Source organism: Vicia villosa, linkage group LG3, assembly GCF_029867415.1.
Source record: "Vicia villosa cultivar HV-30 ecotype Madison, WI linkage group LG3, Vvil1.0, whole genome shotgun sequence".
Taxonomy (NCBI): domain Eukaryota; kingdom Viridiplantae; phylum Streptophyta; class Magnoliopsida; order Fabales; family Fabaceae; genus Vicia; species Vicia villosa.
Window position 1 is genome coordinate 31,763,385 of NC_081182.1, and position 24,701 is coordinate 31,788,085.

General features: G+C 32.2%; 2 protein-coding genes across 2 annotated transcripts; both read left to right on the forward strand.

Annotated features, from left to right (window-relative positions):
- The first annotated feature begins 527 nt into the window (after positions 1-527).
- On the forward strand, positions 528-5,251 carry LOC131655328 (B3 domain-containing protein At3g19184-like). Its single transcript, XM_058925214.1, has 6 exons — positions 528-870; positions 954-997; positions 1,084-1,255; positions 3,428-3,634; positions 4,186-4,273; positions 4,973-5,251. Exons 1-5 carry the CDS (start codon positions 649-651, stop codon positions 4,225-4,227), a joined length of 687 nt encoding a protein of 228 aa, XP_058781197.1. The 5' UTR covers positions 528-648; the 3' UTR covers positions 4,228-4,273; positions 4,973-5,251.
- Positions 5,252-17,062: 11,811 nt separating this feature from the next.
- On the forward strand, positions 17,063-24,218 carry LOC131660873 (probable protein phosphatase 2C 12). The gene is made up of 10 exons (XM_058930229.1): positions 17,063-17,352; positions 17,533-17,938; positions 20,950-21,121; positions 21,532-21,685; positions 21,779-21,842; positions 22,343-22,450; positions 22,642-22,767; positions 22,879-23,114; positions 23,206-23,405; positions 23,495-24,218. The coding sequence occupies exons 2-10, from the start codon at positions 17,627-17,629 to the stop codon at positions 23,518-23,520; spliced, it is 1,398 nt and encodes a 465-aa protein (XP_058786212.1). The 5' UTR covers positions 17,063-17,352; positions 17,533-17,626; the 3' UTR covers positions 23,521-24,218.
- Positions 24,219-24,701: the final 483 nt, after the last annotated feature.

Here is a 24,701-nt window from a genome sequence, read left to right on the forward strand (position 1 = left end):
CTCATCCAGTTGGTTAGTAATTTTTCCTGTTTTGAGCTTTTTTGCTCTCCTTTTGTAAGCGGGTTCGAGTACCCCTAATACTCTATCTAATATAATCCTTGCTTATAAAAAAAAAAACAATTATATCTCACAATTATTAAAAAAAAAAAATCATATCTTATGATTGAGTTTTATAGAAAGTTTTTTTATTCGATATTATATAAGAAAATACTAATCTTTTACGATATATATAAAACAATGCATTTAGTAATTTAAAATTCTAAAAATAACTTTTTTAACACAAAATTATTATTTATGAAAATTTCTTAACACGTCTTTAATCAAGACTGTTTTGTTATAATAAACTAAATGATGTATATAAATTAAATTCTTAAATTAAACATAGTAAAAAAATAAACATTGTCAAAAAAATAAATATAAAGGTATTTATACCTATAATACTACTATAGTACTATACTATTTTCAAATAATTTCAAGCACTTAATTTTTCACTATGTATAGCGCTTAGTGCGATAGGAAACGCAACGGTCGACGAGCAAACCAACGCCATTTCATTTCTGCTCTGAGCAGAGGTTACTCAGACAGAGCACACGCAAACGAAAGCAGAGAAGTTTCAAATTTCACAAATTTCAATCTTGTGAAATCAAAATGGTGGCTACATCGTATGAAGAGAGTCGCCGGAAAAGAATGGAAGAGAATCGGAAGAGGATGGAGGCTCTTAATCTTCATCAGCTCTCTCAATCCCTTCACAAATCATCTTCTCCCATTTCAAAACCCTCGCCGTCGAAGCCTCGCACCACGGAGAAGCAGCTTGTGGTTGTAAGAAGATCCGGCCGTGTCGCCAACCTGCCTGCTCCTGTTTACAAAGAAGTAACTGACCCTACCTATCTACTTTCATTACTTATTTTTTCCATTGATCTCACTCTCTAACCTAATTTTATTTTTTTCTACAGATTCTTGTTGATCGCGTTATAATACCTAGAAGTAGAAATTCAAGGTTTTTTTTTTCTCCTGAACTTTACATACGGAATATAATATTCTTTGCGGAGTTCAGATTTGTAATTTTTGTAATTTTTTTTCCAGTGGATGTAGTTATGATAAGTTCAGGGATTATTCGAAACGTGTATATGCTTCCGATGAAGCTCGAGAGGAAGCATTGGTCAAGGCTGAGAAGTTGCAGTCCGAGTTAAACTCACCGCATCCGATTTTTATCAAGACAATGCTTCAATCTCATGTCACTGGTGGTTTCTGGCTGGTAATTTCTATTCTATTGATCACTTTTCTTATATTTTGTGTGCTATTGTTTTTGTTGATACAAGTTCACTTTTTTTTACTGTGGCTTTTGATTTCTCTTTTGAAAATGGTGCTGCATTGCTCTTGCATCATTGTATATTTACAATTTTTTATAAGGTTATTCAAAAAAATGTATTTGTGTATTGTGTTGCTTGTTTTGATGTTAGTGTATGTTTACTTTAAGCTACGTCCTTTCAGAAAATAGGGTTTTGCTTGATTGGACACACCTTTTCATTTTGATATGTATATCTGCTGGTTTAGTTATTGTTTTTAATGCTAATCAAAGGAAGTTGTTGGGGTAGCTTCACCTCAGTTTATTAATTTAAGCTCATATGCGTTTTTTTTACTCAATGTTTGCAAGTATATTCTCTCTTTGGCTGTTACAAATCAACCGTTACTCTTTTTTCAAGTTCCTTTGATAAAAAATGGATTACTCATTAAAACTAGCAATTAAAAGTGATAATATTAATTTTGAGGGTGAATGGATGTAATGTGATTGAATGTACTATTTAGATTATTGGAGAAATGAAATGAAACCTCTTGAAAATAAAACTGTGTCACAGATAAGATTACAACAATAAACAACCCAACTCAGTTTGTTTATCAAATAACATTTCAATTTATAATAGTACACTGCTATTCAAATCGTGTATCACTATCACTACACAAACTCAAGTACTCTCTAACACAAGTGATCAAACACACGCACACACATTAATGTGACTGGTGAGTATCTTTTATTTTCAATAAGGTTCATATCAATAATCTAGATACTCGAATTCACATTATATTTTGTTCCTTTTATTTTTATAATCTGCATTACTCTTTTTCGAGTGAAATAATTACAATCGAGCTTTCCGGAATCAATGTGACTAGTGAGTAATAACTATCTTTTATTTTCAAGAAGTCTCGTTTCATTTCTTCAATAATCTAGATACATAAATTCACATTATATTTTGTTCTTTTTATTTTAAGAATCTACATTACTCTTTCTCGAGTGAAAGAATCACAATCAAGCTTTCTGAAATCAATGTGATGTGACTAGTGAGTATTAACTATCTTTTATTTTCAAGAAGTTCCATTTCATTTCTTCTATAATCTAGCTACACAAATTCACATTATATTTTGTTCCTTTTATTTTAAAAATCTTCATTACTCTTTCTCGAGTGAAAGAATTACAATCGAGCTTTCCAAAACCAATTTTATTTTTCTCCACATTTGCAATCGAACTTTGAATATTTAATCATTCAAAATTTTCATAATATAAGATGTAGTTTGAAATATTCATTTTATCAACATGGGAATTTTCTTCAATGTCTCGTGTATGTTTTTTTTAACAGATGTCTAATGTATGTTAATAGGATTTTAAAACTAGTTATTGATAACATTAGGAGTTATATACAGAGAAAAATGTTCAACAAAAGCTTGTTTTGTGTTTACATTAATACTGTTCAATACTGTTATGACTATCTGTTCATGTTAGAAACTTTTATCAAAACCCCTTTTAGTAGATTATTTGCTTCCACTCCCATCATTTAGAGTAAGTAATTGTGACTGGCAAGCAATAGTGCTTTTAATGATAGAAATAGACATAATACGTTGTTACGTAATTGCTGAAATTTGGAATGATCTCCCTTGATCATGCAAAGTCAGAACTCAGATGTGAATTTGTCTGATTCTCTAGTCTTGGTGAAAAAATTGATGTATGAAACATGGAATCAGACTTTAGTCAATTTAAATTAACTATATCAATAGTTATGACTCCAATCACTCCATAATGATTATGATGGTACAATGGATTAAAAACAAGTCAGTCACTTGCTAGTTATATTTCAACTGTTAATATATACCCCTTTCAATAACTTATGATGTGCTTTGTTTGGGAAATCACACACAACTAAGATTTTAGAGGAACACACTTCACAAAGAAAGCAAAGAATACACAAGAGTGGACATTTTTTCAAAATAATATCACTGTAGTAATGATTACTCCGTCGATTTACTTTTTAATTTTAGAGCCTTGTACTTGTTTAATTAAATTACCCCTTTCAATTCAATATCACTGACAAACAACTAAAAGTTCTACTGCCACATTTTGTAATTGGTTAATCATTTTGCAATTCTTGACAAACAGGGTCTTCCAGTTCATTTCTGCAGGAAAAACCTTCCAAAAAAGGACGAAGTGATGACTTTGATTGATGAGGATGGAAATGAGACTCCAGCTACATATTTGGCTCAAAAAACAGGACTTAGCGGTGGATGGAGAGGTTTTTCTATTGCTCATAAACTTGCTGACGGGGACGCTATAATTTTTGAATTAGTTAAACGCACTACATTTAAGGTGATTAAATTTTGATTTGTTTGCTCATTCATATGCCTTGGTGTTTAACACATTCACCACATTTATTATTTTATTCATGCTAATGGGCTGCACGAGAGCATTCATGAGTGTTAAGAAAAAGAAGATGAATGTTATATGCATGTGGCTAATAATGGAGTTCTTGACACCTTTTTAAATATTTATAATATATGTTTCATTTTTCAGCCCATGTGCTGTGTGCTGCTGTTACTAATCAGTGTACACCATTATAGTTATTTCAAATGTTATGATGGGTTGTTAACTAAAATTAAAATTGGAAAAATATATATTTTAAAAATGTAAGAAATGTTGTAATTTTGACAATTTTTAAAAGTAAGTACTTGTACAACATATTGGCAAGACCATTCAACCAAGACCATTCAACGTGAAATATATTTGATGAAATAAAAATTGCTGCAAAAATGCTAATGCAATTTATATGCTTTCTGAAACTGGAATTCATATAGTTAGCAATTTCGCTATTCCCCATATATTAATTATTGAATAATGTGGTTGTTAAAATTTTCTTTCAGGTGTACATTATTAGAGTGAATGGCCCATCATTTAGAGGTTAAACAGCTTGAGTGAAATTGAAGGTGGAGACGGGAGGCAGTAATCTAGGTATTACTTTCTTGGTGTACATTACAACAACAAATGCATTTTCATTATTATTAGAAATCCTTGAGTTTCTTGGTTGCTTCCCAAGCTTAGTGTTAGGTTAAACACATAAAGTAGTCCTTCCTGGCTTCATTCCAACTTTCCTGTCACACCATGTCTTGTTGCTATGTGGTTGAAAAAAAAAAGGGTCATATTAACATATGTGTAATCTTAAAGAGACATGTATTGTGTGTGGGGTTTCAAATTGATACTCCCTCCGTCTCATAATAAGTGTCCCATTTCCAGTTTTTCCTTGTCTCAAATTAATTGTCCATTTACAATTCCAATGCATCAATCATTATTATTTTTCCACTATTATACCCCTATTTATTAACTTTCACGTTATTCAACTACTATTAATAGGGGTATTCTAGTAAATGACATTAATATTTTTACTAAAACCAATACATCCAATCATTTTCTTAAAAACCGCGCATTACTCAAATGGGACACTTATTATGAGACGGAGGGAGTAGTTGGTTCCATTTTGTCATTATCGATGTTCTTATCCGCGTCTTGAGGTTGTGAAACGATACTTTATGTTTTTGTTATAATTTAATTCCAGATTTCTTCTAAGATACTGCCAGAGTGGCATGGGAGTGCAATTTTTATTTTGTGCTCTCTCCTAAATGCTTTTATTTATTTATTTTTCTTGTGTTGCAGGTTCTAATATGCTCGTCCTGGATTCAGTTTTTGGTCTAATAGTTTGGTGTCTAACTTGTGTTTTTCTGTCACCTATTTTGAGGTCCTACATGTGAAATGAACTCTTCTGCATATGTATAAATGAATGATTAGAGCTATTCCTTATGATCTTAAATATTTCTTTACTTTAAAAATCAATATTTGAAACGTAAATATATTCTTGTGTTGACTTAAAAAAATATCTAGCTGGCTTTGCCCCAGTTTCTGGCTAAACCAGGAGCACATACCATAGAAAAATCAGTCTGGGAGCACATGGGGTATATGGGTCAATAACGCGTCACATCATGTGCTTTCCTTCTAATCCAATTGAAATTCCTAAGTTGGGTAGATATATCAATACATCATACAATCATTAATGATTTTTGTACCCTTTTTTATACAATATCACCTCCAAACAAATTTACCTCCCTGAATCGGAATTGGATGTTAGTTAAGTTTCTGTTGTATTTTCTTGGACGACAAGTATAATAACTAAACTGTTATAGGAAAACAATTCATTATTGATTATGGCCATGATTGCTCAAAATAGCACATGTGGTGGGGGGCTAGACGCGTATTTGGAATTGGATGTATAATTTTTGGATAGCAACACTTGCTTAGTTGTGTCAGGTACAGCTTGGAAAAGCATGTAGCATCTCATCTCATACGTTTTCATAGTAGCAGCCACTCACTTCCTTTAGAGATTAGAGGTGGTAAAACGGGTCTGACTCGTCAGAAATGTCTTTTGTGCCCGCATTTTTTATACGATAGATGAATGTTTTAGACTTGTATTTTTTGATGTATTTGTTCTGTACTGTTTTGTTTTTTGCGGGTTTTTATGGGCGTAGTCGTTAACATAAACTTTCATATTTTTAGGCTTAAAATGTGTTGTGATAACGGGTCTATCCCGTCATCATTTATTTGCGGGATAATCAATGATACATGTCTGCACCATCAATTATGTTTGTCCCGTTATGTCTTATTTTTTAAGATGTTTTGTTGGGCTGATTTATACGGGACAATCATCCCTGTTGAGGAAAGTTTTTCACTAGGGAGCATTGATACATAGTGTAGGATTAGACAACTTTGTGAGAGACACACTACTGATTCACCTAAAACTTTAAGGTTTTTAGGTGGATAAGTAGTGTGTCTCTCACAAAGGTGCATAATCGTCAACTTTGTATCAATGCTTCCTAATAACTCCCCCAACAAATGATATCAGAGCCTTTAGTTCAAGAAAGGGATCGACTAAACTAGTATCGAAATGCTCAAGAAAAAATACCTTGTTGTCCAAAAAGAGGTAACAGCAGTAAAAGTGTAAGTGGGGGAACATTGTGGACTTGTACTTGAGGGGGAGTGTTAGAATAATAATGTAAGTGTGAATAAGTGGAGAAATAGTCTAACATTAAATAAAAATATGGTGACTGCATCAACTCTTATATTTTTATATTTGATTGATTTTTACTGCTGATTAGGTTATCATCAATAACTAGTCCTTAGATTTAATTGTTTATTTGTTGTTGTCAACATTGCTCAAAATCTTTAGTTTGTCATGATTGTTATCATCCACGATAGCGTTAAAAATTGATATAATGTGTACGAGTTAAATAATGGGTATGCTATTTTATTTATTATTTTATAATGGGTTAAACGTTATTTTGCCTCCTGTCATTTAAGATGAATTCTAAAAACAATTTTGTAAAAAGTCAGCAAAATGAATGACGTGCGCTGATACGTTAACTTTTATATATTTTTTTATTCTAAAAACACTATTTTTATTTTTTGATTATTTTAATATTATTAAATTATTGAAGTAGTCAGAATTAAGAAAATCAAACAAAATTTTAGCATTACCAAGATTCAAACCCAGCACATGCACGATAAGATAAAGGGGCACCTCCTTTTCCACTTGGCTAGTACTTCTTTGTTTGATAAAATTGCAAACTAAATATATACTAACACATTAGTTTATTGTTTATATGAATTAATATCAGTTTTTTAACTAAACTAAACTAATTAAATTAAAATTAAACTAAACTAATTAAAACTAAACTAAATTAATTAAATTAAAACAATTTATTAAAAGTAAACTAAATAAAATAAAACTAAGTTTAATTAAATTTAAACTAAACTAATTAAATTAAAACTGAATTAATTTAAATTAAACTAAATAAATTAAAACTAACTTAATTAAATTGAGTTAAAAAAACACATTTTAACGTAAAATTTATAAAACTAACTTAATCAACACATTTTAACATTAAAAAATTAAACAAAATTAAATACACTAAATTAATATCATTATATTTTAATTTTATAAATTTAGTTTATTTTAATTTAGTTTTAATTTAATTAATTTCAGTTTAGTTTAATATATTTCTGTTTAGTTTAATTTATTTATTTTAATTCAGTTTTAGTTTATATTAATTTCAGTTTATTTTAGTAAGTGTTTATAAAGTTTAATATATTTCAGTAAAGGTTGTAATATAGAAAAATACTTGCATGAACACAAACATAACAAGTGGCTTTACAAACAACCAATCATAAATTTTTATTAATTAAAAAACAAAAATATTTTTTTTCTCTCTCCTTCTTAATCACAACCACCCCATGAATCCAATTAAAAAAGAAGTTAAAATTTAAATAAATTTAAAAATCTCTCTTTTTTTATTGGTTGTTCCTAACATTAGGGATTTATGTTCGTATCCATGCAAGTTTTTCTCTGTAATATATTTCAGTTTATTTTATATGAATTTAATTTCAATTTAATATATTTAATTTATATTTTTTTTTTTATTTTAATTTAGTTTATATTAATTTCAGTTTAATATATTAATTTATTTTAAAATTTACGTTAGTATATATATTAAATTAAACTCAGTAATAAAAATTAAAAACTTTGTGTAAGTGTTTAAATTAAATTAAACGTTACTTTAAAATTTATATTAGTTTCAGTTTAATAAATGTTTTAAAAATTTAATATATTTCGGTAAATGTTGTAATATATATGTTTAAAGTAAATAATTGACAACATAAATAAACAAAGCATACATTAGTTTTATTAATTTAGTTTAATTTTAATTTAATTAGTTTAGTTTAGTTTTAATTTAATTAGTTTAGTTTAGTTTTAATTAACTTAGTTTTATTTAATTATTTTTGGTTAGTTCAGTTTTAAAAAACGTTTGAAATGTAAAGGTTGTGAGTTCAACTCCCGTTATCTGCAATTTTTTAGTATTTTATCATTTAAACCAATAATTCATATAAAATAAAAATGTCAACGTGGAATTAAAAATAATAATTAAATAAAATATCAATCCACTTAGGCATCCACATCAGAAAAAAAATCTTCCGTGGGGTCAAAATGAAAGAATCTTTTAATGGCAAGGATGAAATCTGTGTTTTTTTTTTACATTGTTATCTTTGGGATTGGCCTCAAATGGCAGGAGGCAAAATGATGTTTAACTCTTTTATAATTTATAAGGAATAAGTCTACGGTAATGATGATTGGACGACACCCGGTTACCCCACACACCCTTCAATTTTTTTTTAAAAGTACAATTTTATTTTTGTTAATACAGAAGATTTTTTTTTTTACCGAAACAAACTTAATTCATTTCAATAAGCAATTGTTGTTCAATGTAAGGAAGAATAATATTAAAAATTCTACGCCTAGTCTAAGAATTGACCGCTTTAGCTAAGCAATTGTTGTTCAATAAGCAATTTCTGCTCAGAATGTCCTAGTGGTCCACACACAAAGCAAAACTAACTGAGTTTCTCATACTTAAAGTTAACCACACACCACTCACCTCCTTTGTTCTTGACTTTGGTTCTTATCTTCAACGGTTGTCGGTCGTCTATTTTGAACCTCAATCTTCTGTACTTCCGCCAAAAGCTAGAATTGTTATTCTTGTCATACTCCACAAATGTGCCTACAAATTTGGCCATTGCTTTCCCCCCTTCTCCAGCATCAATCCCGCCGGGAGATTATGAACCTATACCCAAAACTCCACATAAAAGAGGGGAATGTTTTCGATTTGGACCCCCACTCTCGCTCTTTCTATGATCAGTAAGTGATTGTCGAAAGTCCATGGACCTCCATTCAATGCCGCCTCCATATCAAGCTTATGGGCAAAGTGAAACAAGAAAAATACCTCCTTCACTTGTTTAATTGTGACTCCCTTTACCGGTCTCCACATATCCGCGACCCTCACCTTCATAGATCGAACATGTATAGGTCTATCATAAATAAACCTTCCCACCAAACACCAACGTAGATCACATGACTCCTCACCCTCCTCCCCCACATCTAAGCAAAAACCTTCTTCTTCTCCTTCCTCATTCATCGACAAACCTTCCATTGTAGGACTTGACATGCACCTTAGAAACACAGATGATCAGACCAACCTTCAAGAATAAGAAAGCAGATGGGCTTCTCAAAAGAGAAGAAACTCAAACCCTAGCAAAAGACTAGCAGGAAAACATAATTGTTGTCTTAAATTGAATTTTCATCTTAATTTTAAAATTGCTCACATTTAATAAAATTCAACAATTACATGTCGTTCACTACTATAAAAAAGAGTTTTTATTTCAATTTATTCCCTTCATAATTTACCTTTTTAAAATTCACTCAAAAAATGTTTGTGTTCTAAAAATTTGGTAGAAACTCATAGCATTGCCTAGTCAAAAAGTTTGGAATTCTACCAAGCATTTTAAGTAAAGTAATAAATCTAGAATGTGTTTTAAACTAATTTTTGGAAAATTCAGCATGCAATCACATATAAATCAGATTTATTAAAAATTAAGTATACTAGATTTTTCAAACACACTTATAAATTCGTTATAAATTCAATAAGCCTAATTATTTTTTAGCTACCTTTAATGCCTACAAATAAAAAAAAGAAATTATTCCTTTTGCAATTTACCTTTCTAAAATTTACTCCCAAAACTTTTGTAATTCTAAAATTTACTCCCAAAACTTTTGTAAATTTCAAAAATTTTGTAGAAACTTATAGCATTGGCACATCAAAAAGTTTGGAATTGTAGCTGACATTGTAGGCAAAGTAGGAAATTCAATATGTGTGTTTAATCTAGTTTTAGTTTTTGAAAAATTTGGCATGCAATTCATATAGATCGAATTTATTAAAAAATTTGTGTACCAAAATTTTCATGTTCGTAAATCCGATAAACTTAATTATGTTCTTTTAAATGATCTTAATCCCCACAACTTTTGAAAAAAAAAATTCAATTTTATTCCTTTTACAACTTACCTTTCTAAATTTTTTTCCAAATTTTGTAACTTTCAAAATTTGGATAGACACTCGTAGTATTTGCTAATTGAAAAGTTTGGAATTGGAGCCGGCATTTTCGATAAAATAATACATTTTTGAAAATTTTGGCATGCAATTGCATATAAATCAAATTATTGAAAATTCGGTATACCAGGTATCTTTTTTTGGATCAAACTAGCTATCTTAATCCCTACATTTTTTTAAAAAGATTCAATTTTATTCCTTTTTACAATTTGCCTTTCTAATTTTTTTTTTCCAAAACTTTTGTATCTTCCAAAAATTTGGTAGAAACTCATATTATTGACTGGTTGAAAAGTTTGAAATTGTATCTAATATTTTAAGTAAAGTAATAAATTTAGTATGTGTTTTAATCGAGTTTTTGGATAATTTTGGCATGCAATCGCATATAAATTGAATTTTTTTCAACTCACTCGTAAATCTGATAAGCTTAATTCTATTTCTTAATTACCTTATATGAATGAAGATGGGAATGATGGAGGTCCAAAAAAAATTGCACAGTGCTGCACCACTATAGAGGTATGTTTTACTAGTATTTTTTTTTTTAACAATTGAATTTTATAAACTTATTTATTTCTATTATTAATTTATTTTATCTTATATTTGGTAGATATTTTTGACCCGGACATAATTATTATATTGGGAACAAAATGTTGGTCACCAACATGATATTATTGTAGTTATCATTCATTATGATACAACAAATGTGTTATGATAGAAAAGGTTTTGCAACTATTTTATCAAACTAGGGTTTAACCATTGAAATAAACACAAAACAAGAAAACATAAAATTCTGAAATATGATTATCTACCATTTCATTGAACAACATCACTATAAATACATAACAAGTGTGCTCGGTCAGAATATGGGCCAGGCCCAATTGAAGAAAATTAAACATATAACAACTAAGCATACTAATAAAAGTCTTAAAACATTTTAATTTGGAACATAATCTTTCATTCACGTGGGTTGATCTCTAATTCGTATGGGCCTTCTATCAGGTCAAGAGGCAGGTGCGACAAGCTAATGCTTAGTTGTGAGAGGGGGGAAATTATAAGAGCGCCAAAAATTCAACAGTCACTTGTAGTAAAAGGGTCAAGTGCCATTTTAGTTGAAATCAATGCCAAGTGGTGGTGGTTGGATCATAAAGGTTAGATGTGATATTCACAACCATGATTTATCAAAGACTTTTAACGACTATTATATACTCATTCATTTAAAACCAAAGGAACGAAAATTGTAAATGATATGTCAAAGTATTATATGACGCCGATGTTCATAATGGGTACATTGAAAGATCATAATCTTTAAAATCTAACACGTATCACGCAACTGTACAAAACAATATATATATATATATATATATATATATATATATATATATATATATATATATATATATATATATATATATATATATATATATATATATATATATATATATATATATATGTTGTGAAAAACGATACCAATAACAAAGTATAATAGGGAATTAGAGAGGATAAGAAGAACACAAGAATTGGTTATAACTGCTATTCTTTCACTTTCTCTTAAAACAAGATTACAAGTTTACAAGAATAACAAATAACCTCTCTCACCCTAAATTAGGATTTGCAGCTTAGCAATGATGAGAGACTAGTATGCTATTTATAATAAAACCTAACATACTAACTAATGGGCTTTTTCAGCAAGGCCCATTACACAAGCCAACTTAATAAACAAGCTAACTTAACAAATTAGGGTTTAAACACTAAAACCTAATTTAACATGCTAACAACTCTAGCATCTTCGACATCTGCATGCTAGACCCATCTTCGACTACAGCATGCACACTTCGACACCAGCATGTGAACAATCCTTCGACTTCATGCTTAACCCTGTCGAACTGTCGAACCAAGAAGCTACCCTTCGACAATACTAGAGTTCGATCCAATATCTCACAATATATATATATATATATATATATATATATATATTCAGTGAAGCTTCTAATATGTCTCATTTGATTTTGATCTTTGACACCACATATAGAACCAACAGGTACTGGATTCCACCACTTGAGATTGCGGGTGTTACACCAACAAAGTTGACATACTCTGTTGAGTTTACTTTCTTGGAACAGAAATGGGGAGCCAATTTCACATGGGCACTCGAGAAGCTGAAGAAGTTGTTCATGTTATGATGAGTGATGGAGAACTTGATTTGATGAATATCATTGAAGTTGTTTTCCTAACCCCAGCCCATATTTTATGTACTTATCATGTTATGAAAAACATTGGGGAAAAAGAAAGGTGCCTGTTGAGGAGAATAAATAAGAAATACTCTTGTATTTGTGGAAAAATAACGTATTTAAAATGAATGGCTGAGTATGAGCGACACTTGCAACATTTTGACCAAGATGTGTTGAAATCCCTTTCTTACAGTCTACTAGGCTTAAATGACATATATACTTGGCAATAAGTTTGAGCTCAAGACCGAAGATTATGCAAGAACAATGTGGCTTATAATTCCCCATTACGAAACTAAAGATCCCATCGAGGTGGATGCAACACTTGCAAGATCAACAAATGATATTTTGAGAATGATGACACGTCCCAACACCCTAGTGATGATGATAAAATTATGTTATGTTAGATTTATGTCTTGTTATGTTAATAAAAAATAGCCTACTGGATATTTTTTAACAATCTGGTACACTTGCACTATATACCAGATTTTAAAGAAAAGTTGGGGCCATCCCCGTTCCCATATTGTAGTTTTTTGAAAATTTAGTGCCACCCTTATTAAATTTCAGATTTCTCCAAAAACCAAACCCAAAACTTTTAATATCCATTTTAATAAATATCCAATACAATTGCATATAATTCAGGCATGAATCATGATTGTCGAATATGTGTGTCTAGATCACATTGATAGTTTCTGTTAACTATAATGCATAAAAACTTGTATAATTTGACGTGTTTAGTACATTGTAGTTCACAATGCAAAACATTAAACTCGTACCGATAACCAATCAAAATAAACTCTAAACTAGCCACAATTTACTACGTCAAGTAGACTCATTCCCATTTGTTTAAGATTAATGTCGATGTTATACTGTTTGATATGAAAGACCAACTAAACTGTTGTCTCAACAACCACGATATAAGAAGGATAATCAGTGTTGAGTGCCATCGTTAACTAACTTAGATGAATGTGTTTTGTTTACCAATATACAATTTCTAAATGACGATGATGTGTTTTGTTTACCAATATATAGTTTCTAAATGACAATGATGTGACAATCATATTTTTAATATCTGACCAATATCATTCCTTGGAATAGATCTAGTTAGACATTATCTTGATAAGATTTGTTCAAGCTTGTTTGCTTTCAAAACGTTTTATGAAATCATGACGTGCATGATCAAATATAATGAAATAAATATTTTCTCTCTTCCATGTTTTTTTTTGTATTTAATCAATATTTTTAATTCATATTAATGAATTGTTGTTGATGTTTGATGTTGTTGAATTTAATTTAATTTACTAGAGTATTTATGTTTAATATTTGTACTTTGTATGTTCATAACACCTTTAAATTTTAGAAAACACTTCAAAATTCACTTAAGATTGATTTTGGGTGGTAAAGTGGGCGGTCTGCGCCGTTTATGTTCGTCTTTTTTAAGCTCGTTCAAAAGTGGGGCAGGACGGGGTGAACCAACTTAGATGCCCGAACTCAAAAGTTAAGTCCGCCCCGTTTTATAATAAGTTGGCTGGTTTGCGGGCCGGGCCGCTAATCTTTTTTTGTTTGAGTTACTATTTTAATTACAATTTTTTAAATAATTTATTACTTTATTTACAATTTTATTTACAAACTTTTATACTTGATTTTTTTTTATTCCATATTGCATTACTTTCCAAACAATAACACACATTTAAGAGTCATTAGACAATAAAATATTTAAAAGTCGTAGTATTTTACTAAACAATGATAAAAAGAAAGTTTACTATTTTATTACTTTTCAAAATATTTAATTCATATCTTATAAATGATTGGTTTTCATAGTCGTAATTCGCATCACTATCACTAGAGCTGTCAAAATGGGCCGAAGCCCATGGGCCGGCCCATCAGGCGCGAAAATAGTTAGGGCTTGGGCCTTATTTTTCGAGCCCATTTGCATTCGGGTCTTTTTAAGCCCGGCCCTAAAAAGCCCTAAAAATATGGGCTGGCCCGTATGGGCCATGGGTAGCCCGCCAGCCCAAAAATATTAAAATGAATATAACTAGAAATTATCCTTTCCTAATTCATAAGAGTATGCTATAAATAATTTTCGTATTATGTATTTTAATTTTTTTTGGTATTATAAAGGTATAAATATCAAACAAAAGTTTATGATTTGACTTGATTTCAAACTAAAAGGTTTCATCCTACTATAATTATGTAGATAGTATAAAAAAGACACCATGACGTAAATAAGGTTCAAATAAGATTTAAAAAGTTACGATATAATTTTTTATGGTAGGATAGAGTTAGTACAAATGATATATATATATATATATATATATATATATATATATATATATATATATATATATATATATATATATATATATATATATATATATAATTTGCTATAAAATAATATCTCATCAGTCTAATTATAATTGTTATAAAATTTTATAACAGTTTATTGTTATTATTGTTATAGAATTATAATTGTCATGAATATTTATATTTTAAAAGTTGTTGGAACAAGTTATTTAATTTTGTGTGCTACATTGGATAATTTCTTATGTATTTTGAATAGTTGAAATTAAGTTAATATGTTGTTTTACATTTTAATTGTAACTTATATAGATTATTTAGAAATCGTAATTTTAGATATGAAAAATCAATATATAAGTATTATGCATGCAATTGCATGGTTATTTAAAAATAAGCTAAAAATTTTTTTTTTTTTTAAATAGGCCCGTTTAGGGCCTGGGTCCATTTAGGGTCTGGGCCCATTTAGGGCCGGGTAGCCCGCAGCCCATACAGGGTTGGGCCTGGGTAGTAAAAATGGAGCCCATTTAAAAATAGGCTTTTTGGGCCCGGCCCTGAAAAGCCCGAGACCCGCATGGGCCAGCCCATTTAGGGCCGGGTAGCCCATTTTGACAGCTCTAACTATCACTATAAACAAAACAACATGAAAACAAGTTTTTTAATTTATGGTGACATTAGACGTAAGCATTCAAATTCCACTTTTTTTTATCAATAAAGAGAAAAAAAAAGCGAGTGATTCGAGCTTCTTAATGCATTGTCAAATTTTTATTTAAAATAAAAAATATTTAACAAAAAATTCGTTGGCAAAATCCATCTAACCTGTTTTAAAGCAGTTTTAATTGGTCCGTTCAATTAAAAAATGGTGGATCAAATGAAGTGGTTGAGACCCCTTCCACTACCCTTGTTTAAAATCCTAAAATAAAAAAAGCAAATTCTTTAGTACTTTTTGTTTTAATTGAATATTGGTAATTTTAGTGATAATTGATTTAAAAATTTAAAATTTTTAAAGATAAAATAATATTAAAAAATTATATAATATTGAATAATTAGAATAAGATATCAATACCCAACTAAATTCAAGAATATGAAAATATTCATTTTTAAAAAAACTTCAAAGTAGGATAATTTTTCTGAAGATTAACACAATGGATTCACTAAATTGTCATTATTTGGTCCAACATCTCTCTCAATTGTGGTGACAACGAGGGGTCCAATTTAATTAAAAAATGACAAAAGCTTTAAACTCATCTTGAACCCGATGCCAAAGCTTGTTCACCTTGATCCAAGAAAAGTTCGGTGCCAACATTGGATATTGACAAAAATTCTCGTGTATTACTGTACTTCCTCCGTCCTACAATGAATGATCTAGTCCACCATTTCACACAGATTAAGAAAAGTGGTTAAAAGTAGAAGAGAGATAATAATATTTTTACTATAATACCCTTATTATATATTGGGAATGATGAAACTTTTAATAATTAGAGGATAGAATTGGAAAAAATTTATTGAAGATTGAAATGGATCACTAATTTTAGAACATCATTTTATTCCAAATGAGTCGCTATTGTGGGACGGAGGGAGTAGTACTCCACTTAACTTTTTTGTCAAATAAAAATAAAATAAATTAATTTGTGGTATAAATATTCATGAATATAAATGGAATGAATACAAGAAAGAAAATCAAATGTCCAAACATTTATGTAACAATTTTGCCATACAAACTTCTGTACCCGCTGCGACCTGGCGTGGAGTGTGGACACGCCCATACGAAAGCGGCACGGCACTCGTTTGTCTTAGGCAATAACCGATGATTGCGGGTATTCCAAATCAACGAGGTTTTGGTCGGAATATAATAAATTACTCATAAAGTTACTCCAACCCAAACTATAATAGTCACATTCTCAGACTTTACAACAAGGATCAAGAATTTATTCTCATTCTCACCCTTTCGCTAGTATTTTATCTGAGATGATGAGCCAATCACCTCGTTGTATGGATAAGGAGGAACCAAAAAAGAAAATGTAGGACCAATTAATTCTCTTCTCTCATTGTTGAATTTTGATATCCAATGCTACCAGTACCACCACTGTAGTTTTTACATAGACTAGACTTGACAAGGTGTTGAATGTTTTTTTTTTTTGCTTTTTAAAGTAAGTAAAAAATTACTGTTAATATAAAGTCCAAAATTAAATCATCTTTAGTGAAGAAAAATGCAAACAAAAATAAAAACATTGATATTGACCGGGCCCTACGGTAACTTGGTGCCTCCAAAAAATAGCTTGCGCCGAGCTACGAAACGCTGCGTTTTGACCAACTCATTCTCTCTCTCTTTATTTACGTTTTTTTGGGGCGAGAAAAAAAATGAACGTTCCCTCTTTCGTTCATTCATTCATACATTTCTTCTGCTTTTCTCTCTCTACGATGCAAGTTTTGCAGAACGCCGGGATCCACGTTTTTCATCAACCGCATTTCAACGAATCTCAAATCTTTCGCGCCTGATTGCTACTCTCTTTTTTTCTTCAATTTTCAAGTAACTTCTCTTTCATTTCCTTATTTAATTTAACTAACTAACTCATTAATTATCATAACCTTATTTTAATTTACTTAATTATCTATCTCCATTGCATTATATTATACATTGCGATCTGTTTTTTCATAATGTGCTAGTTAATTTAATGTTTATGATTGTTGATTTGTTTTTCTATTTTAGGATTTTGTTGTAACCTACCAAGAGTGGAGGATTATTAAATTCAAGCAGAGATTGTTGTTGTGTTTGAAGAATTTGAGGTTGATTAGAGGGAACAATGTCTAGTCGGAATGAACGCCAACACCAACATCAACATCAAAACCAGCACCAACACCAACATCAAAATCAACATCAACATCAACATCAAAACCAGCACCAACATCAACATCAAAATCAACATCAACACCATACCGTTCCTCTTGCAGTGCTTTTGAAGCGTGAATTGGCGAATGAGAAAGTTGAGAAATCGGATTTGGTTGTTGTGTATAGCCAAGCTAGCGAGAACAAGAAAGGAGAGGATTTCACGTTGATAAAGACCGAAAGGCAAAGAGTGGTTGCAGATGGGGTTTCTACCTATTCTGTTTTTGGGGTATGGTTTTTTCTTTCAAATCATGCTTTTTGAATTGTAATATGATGGATTGTATTGATTATTTATGTTATTTAAAAGAAATCAAATGTCAATGTGTTTCTTTTGGTCTTATTTTACATATGATCTTTGCATGAAATGATGATTGAGAAAAGTAAATGATTTGGGTAGAAAAAAAGGAGCTGAACTATGTTGTGCATGTTTGGATTGGCTGAGTTTGTTTAAGTCACGGTGGCGCAAGGGCACTGTGATATGGTTGACGCACCAAAGGATAGTTTTCTTTTGTCAAAATCTGTGTGAATCGGTCAAATTTGTTGTTGAGTAACAAAGGGTTGGCCTGTTGGTGAATGCTTGAGTCCTCCTGGGAGTATGCTCCTCTCAAGGTCTGAGGATCGAATCTTGCTGGGTGCCGAGTATACTCCTCTCAAGGTTGAGGATCGAATCTTGCTGGGTGCCAACAATTTTCTGTGTTGGACCAGTTCATCTAGAACTTTGCTCTGGCTTTAAATGGGCCCGCAAGTGCAAAGTGGGATTGGTGCCCTTGGATTAATCGGTCGTAAGGCCGGATACCAAACTTTCAAAAAACAAAAAAAACTTAAATTTGAATTTTTGATGTATATGCCTTTTAGTTCTTGGCATGTTTAAACATGAAATAGTTTAGCATATTCAATATTATACTTCTATCTACACAGAGGACCATATTGCTGACTTTTTTGCTCAGTGCCAAACCACCCCCTCCAAGCAATGATTTTCATGTTATAGTTTTGTTTTCTGAATGCTTTCTGTTTGGATGTATTTGTAAGCTAATGAACTTCGTTTTCATCCGAATTGATAATTAGGATATTGGTTTGGGCCTTAGTCCAAACCAAATAAATAGGAGTTAGCTCAATTAGTTAGTTTTTATTCCGCAAATAATTAGGAGTGGCTTAGTCAGTTAGTTTTTATCATCCAAATAAATAGGAGTTAGTTTAGTTAGTATTCCCCATATAAATAGGAGTGTATGGGGCAGTAGCTAGGAGGATTATTATTTTCTGTTTTTCCTATTAGGGTTTAGGTTTGGGCAGAGAGAGATTCATCTCTCCTCTGAGGAGCATTTGCTCTGGGATTATAGGGATCAGTCTCTGTAATAGTTCTTAATTCAATCAATATTATATTTTCCGTATATCTCAATTTTCGATCCCTATCAATTGGTCCGACCTGCCGGATCGTTGAGGTGCCAGCATTTGTGTCATTCAAAGATGATTGCAGAAGAAGAAGTGTTAGAAGAAGGAATGGTTGAGAGAATTGACGCAATTGAATTGAGAATGGGAAGATTGGAAGAATCGGTTAAATCCTTTAAGTTGGAGTTTCGTCAATTGCTAAGGACAGAGATGGCTAAGCATGTGGGACATATTCCCGCAGAGAATCTTAGCTCTGATTGGAGTGTGTTTCCGATACCAAATGTTATGAAAGAGAACTGTGGAACGGAGTTTCATACAGATGCAAAGTCGGAAAAGGGAGATGCAATGGAGAAGAAGGAAACCAATGGGGTGAGTGAAGATGTGATCCTTGTGGCTGAGAAGCCAGAGAAGGGACGGATGAAGTCACAGAGTTTAGAGTCACTAATATCACTTCCATCTCGGAAGACTTTGACTGCGTCGTCACCGGTCAGATATTGTTGGAAGAGGGTCCCTCCCCATTCCAAATCATCATATTCGTGGAAATCATGGATGGAGTTTCTACATCTGACGCAAGCCAAGGAGAAGCACGAAAATTATATATCGGTGGCTCGCACACTGCCGCCGAAACCACCAGACATTGGTTCATTCGTGAAGCACCTTCTAAAGCAAAAACCGTTGGCCAAGCCGCCAGATCTCAGTGAATCCGTGGTCAGAGAGAGAGTAGAGATGAGAGGAAAGATGAAAAAGATGAGGCGTCACATGTGCATGCGGCTGCCGCCGCCATATCCGCCATATGCAGGTTACAATATCAGTTTAGCGTGCATCATGGTTGCCGAAGGAGGGAAGGATCCAAAAAAGTTGAGGCAAAAGCGACAATTTCAAAGGGGTTTTAAAGAGAAAAGCTGCAGACCATCAAGAGATAGTAAGAATGAAGATGTGCAACAGATTCGATTATTTGAAGTCGGTCTATCAAGTTCTCAACAATGGGATCCAGGGAGATGCAAAAGCTATAGTAGTGTTGTTGTTATCTTTCAAGAAAATGAACTCCAAGTATGGTTTTGTGGTTTGCTGAAGCGCAAATTTGGTCTTGTTTTAGACCCATCATTACCTTGCAAGGGAAGTGTTTGGCATGTCATTGTTATATGTTGAAGGACATTTTTTCATCTCAACCTTGAGGACAAGGTTGTATTTTTGGTTGCCGGTATTATTAGGATATTGGTTTGGGCCTTAGTCCAAACCAAATAAATAGGAGTTAGCTCAATTAGTTAGTTTTTATTCCGCAAATAATTAGGAGTGGCTTAGTCAGTTAGTTTTTATCATCCAAATAAATAGGAGTTAGTTTAGTTAGTATTCCCCATATAAATAGGAGTGTATGGGGCAGTAGCTAGGAGGATTATTATTTTCTGTTTTTCCTATTAGGGTTTAGGTTTGGGCAGAGAGAGATTCATCTCTCCTCTGAGGAGCATTTGCTCTGGGATTATAGGGATCAGTCTCTGTAATAGTTCTTAATTCAATCAATATTATATTTTCCGTATATCTCAATTTTCGATCCCTATCATACACAGAGGACCATATTGCTGACTTTTTTGCTCAGTGCCAAACCACCCCCTCCAAGCAATGATTTTCATGTTATAGTTTTGTTTTCTGAATGCTTTCTGTTTGGATGTATTTGTAAGCTAATGAACTTCGTTTTCATCCGAATTCACTTTTATTAGTTGGATACCAAGAATAATGGTAGCCTTTTATGCGGCGAATGCAAATGTTATGACTCAGTGATACCATATTTTTCTTTACTTGGTTTCGATTTTTGTTTTCCTTTTTGCATTTGCATTTTCTGATGCAGAAAATTTACAGCTATTTGATGGACACAATGGATCTGCTGCTGCCGTTTATACCAAGGAGAATCTTCTGAACAATGTTTTAAGTGCCATTCCCCCAGATCTCAACAGAGATGAGTGGGTAGCAGCATTGCCGAGGGCTTTGGTTGCTGGCTTTGTAAAAACTGATAAAGATTTTCAACAAAAAGGTATGATTTATTACATGTTGTTTCTCCTCTTGCCTACTGAATACTGAATAGAATGGCTTCATATGAATAACATAACAATATTATCAAAGTAATTTATTCCCAATTCTCAGAGTAGAAAAGTTAAAAGAATAAAGGGACAAAAAACAGCTGATGCATACTGAACGGCAGTATTTTAACCTTGATTATAATTTTCTAAACTCTGTTGGTATTCTATTTCTCGCAGCGTTCTTTTTTATCTATCGAATTGCGCATGTCAAAATAAAAATAAGTAGTGATTTGCATTTTCTGCAGCTTGAGCTTAACATACCATCTGAGCCATGATTGATATTTCCCTTACCTCTGAATTATAAATTTTCATCCTTATTTTTTTCTTGAGGTGTTTGTTGATATGCATATATTATCTTGTACAGCTAAAACATCAGGAACAACTGTAACCTTTGTGATTATAGAAGGATGGGTTATAACAGTTGCATCAGTTGGTGATTCCCGTTGCATACTTGAACCTTCTGAAGGTGGGATTCATTACTTGTCAGCAGATCATCGACTAGACACCAATGAAGAGGAGTAAGTATTTACTGGAATGTTTTTATGAACAACTGTCTGGAATTGCTCCATTACATTCTAGTGAAGTCTCATCCTTTTGTTTTCTTTAATCAGGAGGGCGCGCATCACTTCTAGTGGGGGTGAAGTTGGTCGGCTAAACACAGGTGGAGGTGCGGAGGTACATTTCCGTTAAACTTTATCTATTTTTATCTGGTGGTATTGACTACCTGTATAGGGCTTCAAAACTGTTCCCCAGAGAAAATACAGCCAAAACCGCTATCACATAAAACAACAAAGAAATGTCTTGTAGAATGGGTTTGATGCCTCTAGTAATGCTATTCCTTATTTCTGTTGCATAAGCTACTTTAACAGATAACTACGAAAAAAGTGATTCAGAAGGAAATTAGGTTAGTCATACCATGGAACATCAAGAGGAAGATGATTGATGCTATGCTACCATGGATCGTGTCTTTTCATTTAAAAGTACTCATCACATAGGCCTCGGTCGTAAAATTTTACGATATCTTAAGAAAACGTTATACACTTTTGATGTTGTATTGTATTGGCTATATTTGATAATATTTAGGTTATCTCCTGTTGTGATTCATTAGTATTTTTTAGCAGTACTTTATATTTGTGTCAAACTTATTTGCCTGACTAGGTTAATGGTTTGCATAGGTTGGCCCGTTGAGATGTTGGCCTGGTGGTCTGTGTCTTTCTCGATCCATTGGTGATATGGATGTTGGTGAATTTATTGTCCCTGTACCATATGTAAAGCAAGTAAAGGTTGGTCAGTGCACTAAATACTTTAATGGAAGTATTTTAATGGAAAACAAAGTAGCTGTGTAAAAGTAATTTAGTATTTGATAGGAAGTGCTAAATACTTTAAAACCATTTGCCCGCAGGGATTTTTCAAGACATTTTTGGTCTTGATTGTTCTAGTCTCTTGTTTTATTCTCTTTTTTTGGTTTATACAGATTTCCACTTCTGGAGGAAGACTTATTATCTGCAGTGATGGAGTCTGGGATGCTCTATCTGCAGAAGCGGTCCTTGATTGTTGTCGTGGCATGTCAGCGGAGGCTGCAGCACCACATATTGTAAAAGTATGCTCAACAAACATCTTTTAAATAATTTTTGAATGTTCTAATTTTACGTTGTTACTTTGTGGGTTAGCTTATTTCTACCGTTTATTCCTGTCCTTTTTCTTTCTTCAGGAATCTTTGCAAGCAAAGGGACTTAGGGATGACACAACTTGCATCGTGGTTGATATATTACCGCAGGAGAAGCCACCTACTTCTGCACCAACACAAAAGAGACCGGTAAAAGGAATGTTGAAGGCCATTTTTCGGAAAAAGTCCTCTGAGCCATCTTCATATATTGAAAAAGAATACGTTGAGCCAGATATGGTACGGGAATTATACGAGGAAGGATCTGCCATGCTTTCAGAAAGGTTTGGTTTTGTTTTTAGTGTCATTAATGTTTGCAGCTGGCTCTCTAGTTGTGTCTCTCTTGACATGGAAACATCTTTGTCTGAGCTGCAGGTTTGAAACAAAATATCCACTCTGCAACATGTTCAAGTTATTCATGTGTGCAGTATGTCAAGTTGAGATTAAACCCGGGGAGGGCATTTCAGTACACGAGGGTGCGCCTAACCAAGGGAAACCGCGCCCCTGGGATGGACCTTTCCTATGCTCAAGTTGCCAAGAAAAGAAAGAAGCCATGGAAGGGAAACGAACATCAGGTTTTTGATTAACTCTTCTTCATTTATATCAATTGATGTCATGAGATACTCGTGTCCATAATTTAATTCCCTTAATCTATTGCTTTCAGATAGACATAACAGGGGAAGTGACTAATGAATTATCATGTACATATGCATTTTGAGAGTGACAAAGGTTGTTCATATAACGCGGAGGTCAAATTTCAAAGCAACTGTGACTCCCTTTATTACCTCGGGGGTTTCTCGGAATATGGATTCATTTTGAAATCTTCTCAGATTGTTCATACGGATTTTCATGTGTTTTTCAATGAATCAGAGACATGAGAGACTAACAATAGCAGTCTGTTACAAGATTTATATGAATTGAAGAGTCGAATATGAACCACCCAAGAGTGGCTAAAGGTTCTGATAAAAGATGGAATGCGCAACAGGGCATCGGAGGCGATTCATTCTTTTTCTTATCTTTTTTTGTTGTTTCTGGATGTATATCTGTTCATTTGTATACGGGTCTTTTCGAATCGTGAAATGGAAGTACCCTTGTTGTGTATTATGCTATAGGAAGTTTATCTAGACATCATAGATCAATTCCACTAAAACAATAGTAGATTAGACATATGTTGAGCCTTCTGAATGAGTTCTTGTAGTATTCAATGTTGTTAGTAAAATTAGAAAGATTAATTCAATTGATAAAACAATTAGTGTAAGAACCACTACGATGCATGGATATATACATTTTTTACAAATGTATTCTATTGTAATTTTCAAAGCAGAGCTTTTATGGGCCATTCTTTGTTTTAGTCATGAACATGCACTTTTAGGCTGTGTATGTTTCCATGAGACTTGAAGTTATCCTTTGCCTTATTTTTTATAGGTCATTGATTCTTTTCATCATATAAACAGCACATGTTATATTGTATGTTTTTCCATGATTATAGCGTCTTTCGTGAAAAAAAAATAAACATCACCATCACAAAAAATTAACCATTTCATTCAACTACCATAACCCGCTTTAATTCAACAACAAATCAAAAAGAAAAAGCGAAGAAACACAAAAACAATGCTTGAAAGTAGAAAAGGAAAGAAAAAAAGGGAAAATTCACATGATAAACGTGAATCATCATTCCCGCTGCGCCACCACCACTATGCAGATCCATTCGAAGCACAACAGACCGTTGTCGCCCCTCTAGATTGCAATTCAAAACACAGTGATAGATTTAAGTAGGAATAATGATTTATGAATTTTGGGCTTTGTATCGTGAAATTTAGATTCAATGAGCTTAGCAAGTCCAATGACTTGTGAGATTGAGGTTGGGTGAT

What these genes read in the sequence shown, in the direction of transcription:
- LOC131660873 (XM_058930229.1), top strand. Translation starts at nt 17,627, where the DNA reads ATGTCTAGTCGGAATGAACGCCAACACCAACATCAACATCAAAACCAG. An exon ending in ACACAGGTGGAGGTGCGGAG is followed by an intron (nt 21,843 to 22,342) that starts GTACATTTCCGT and finishes TGGTTTGCATAG; the next exon opens with GTTGGCCCGTTGAGATGTTG. An exon ending in GGAAGGGAAACGAACATCAG is followed by an intron (nt 23,406 to 23,494) that starts GTTTTTGATTAA and finishes TATTGCTTTCAG; the next exon opens with ATAGACATAACAGGGGAAGT.
- LOC131655328 (XM_058925214.1), top strand. Translation starts at nt 649, where the DNA reads ATGGTGGCTACATCGTATGAAGAGAGTCGCCGGAAAAGAATGGAAGAG. An exon ending in TCACTGGTGGTTTCTGGCTG is followed by an intron (nt 1,256 to 3,427) that starts GTAATTTCTATT and finishes CTTGACAAACAG; the next exon opens with GGTCTTCCAGTTCATTTCTG. An exon ending in TTAAACGCACTACATTTAAG is followed by an intron (nt 3,635 to 4,185) that starts GTGATTAAATTT and finishes ATTTTCTTTCAG; the next exon opens with GTGTACATTATTAGAGTGAA.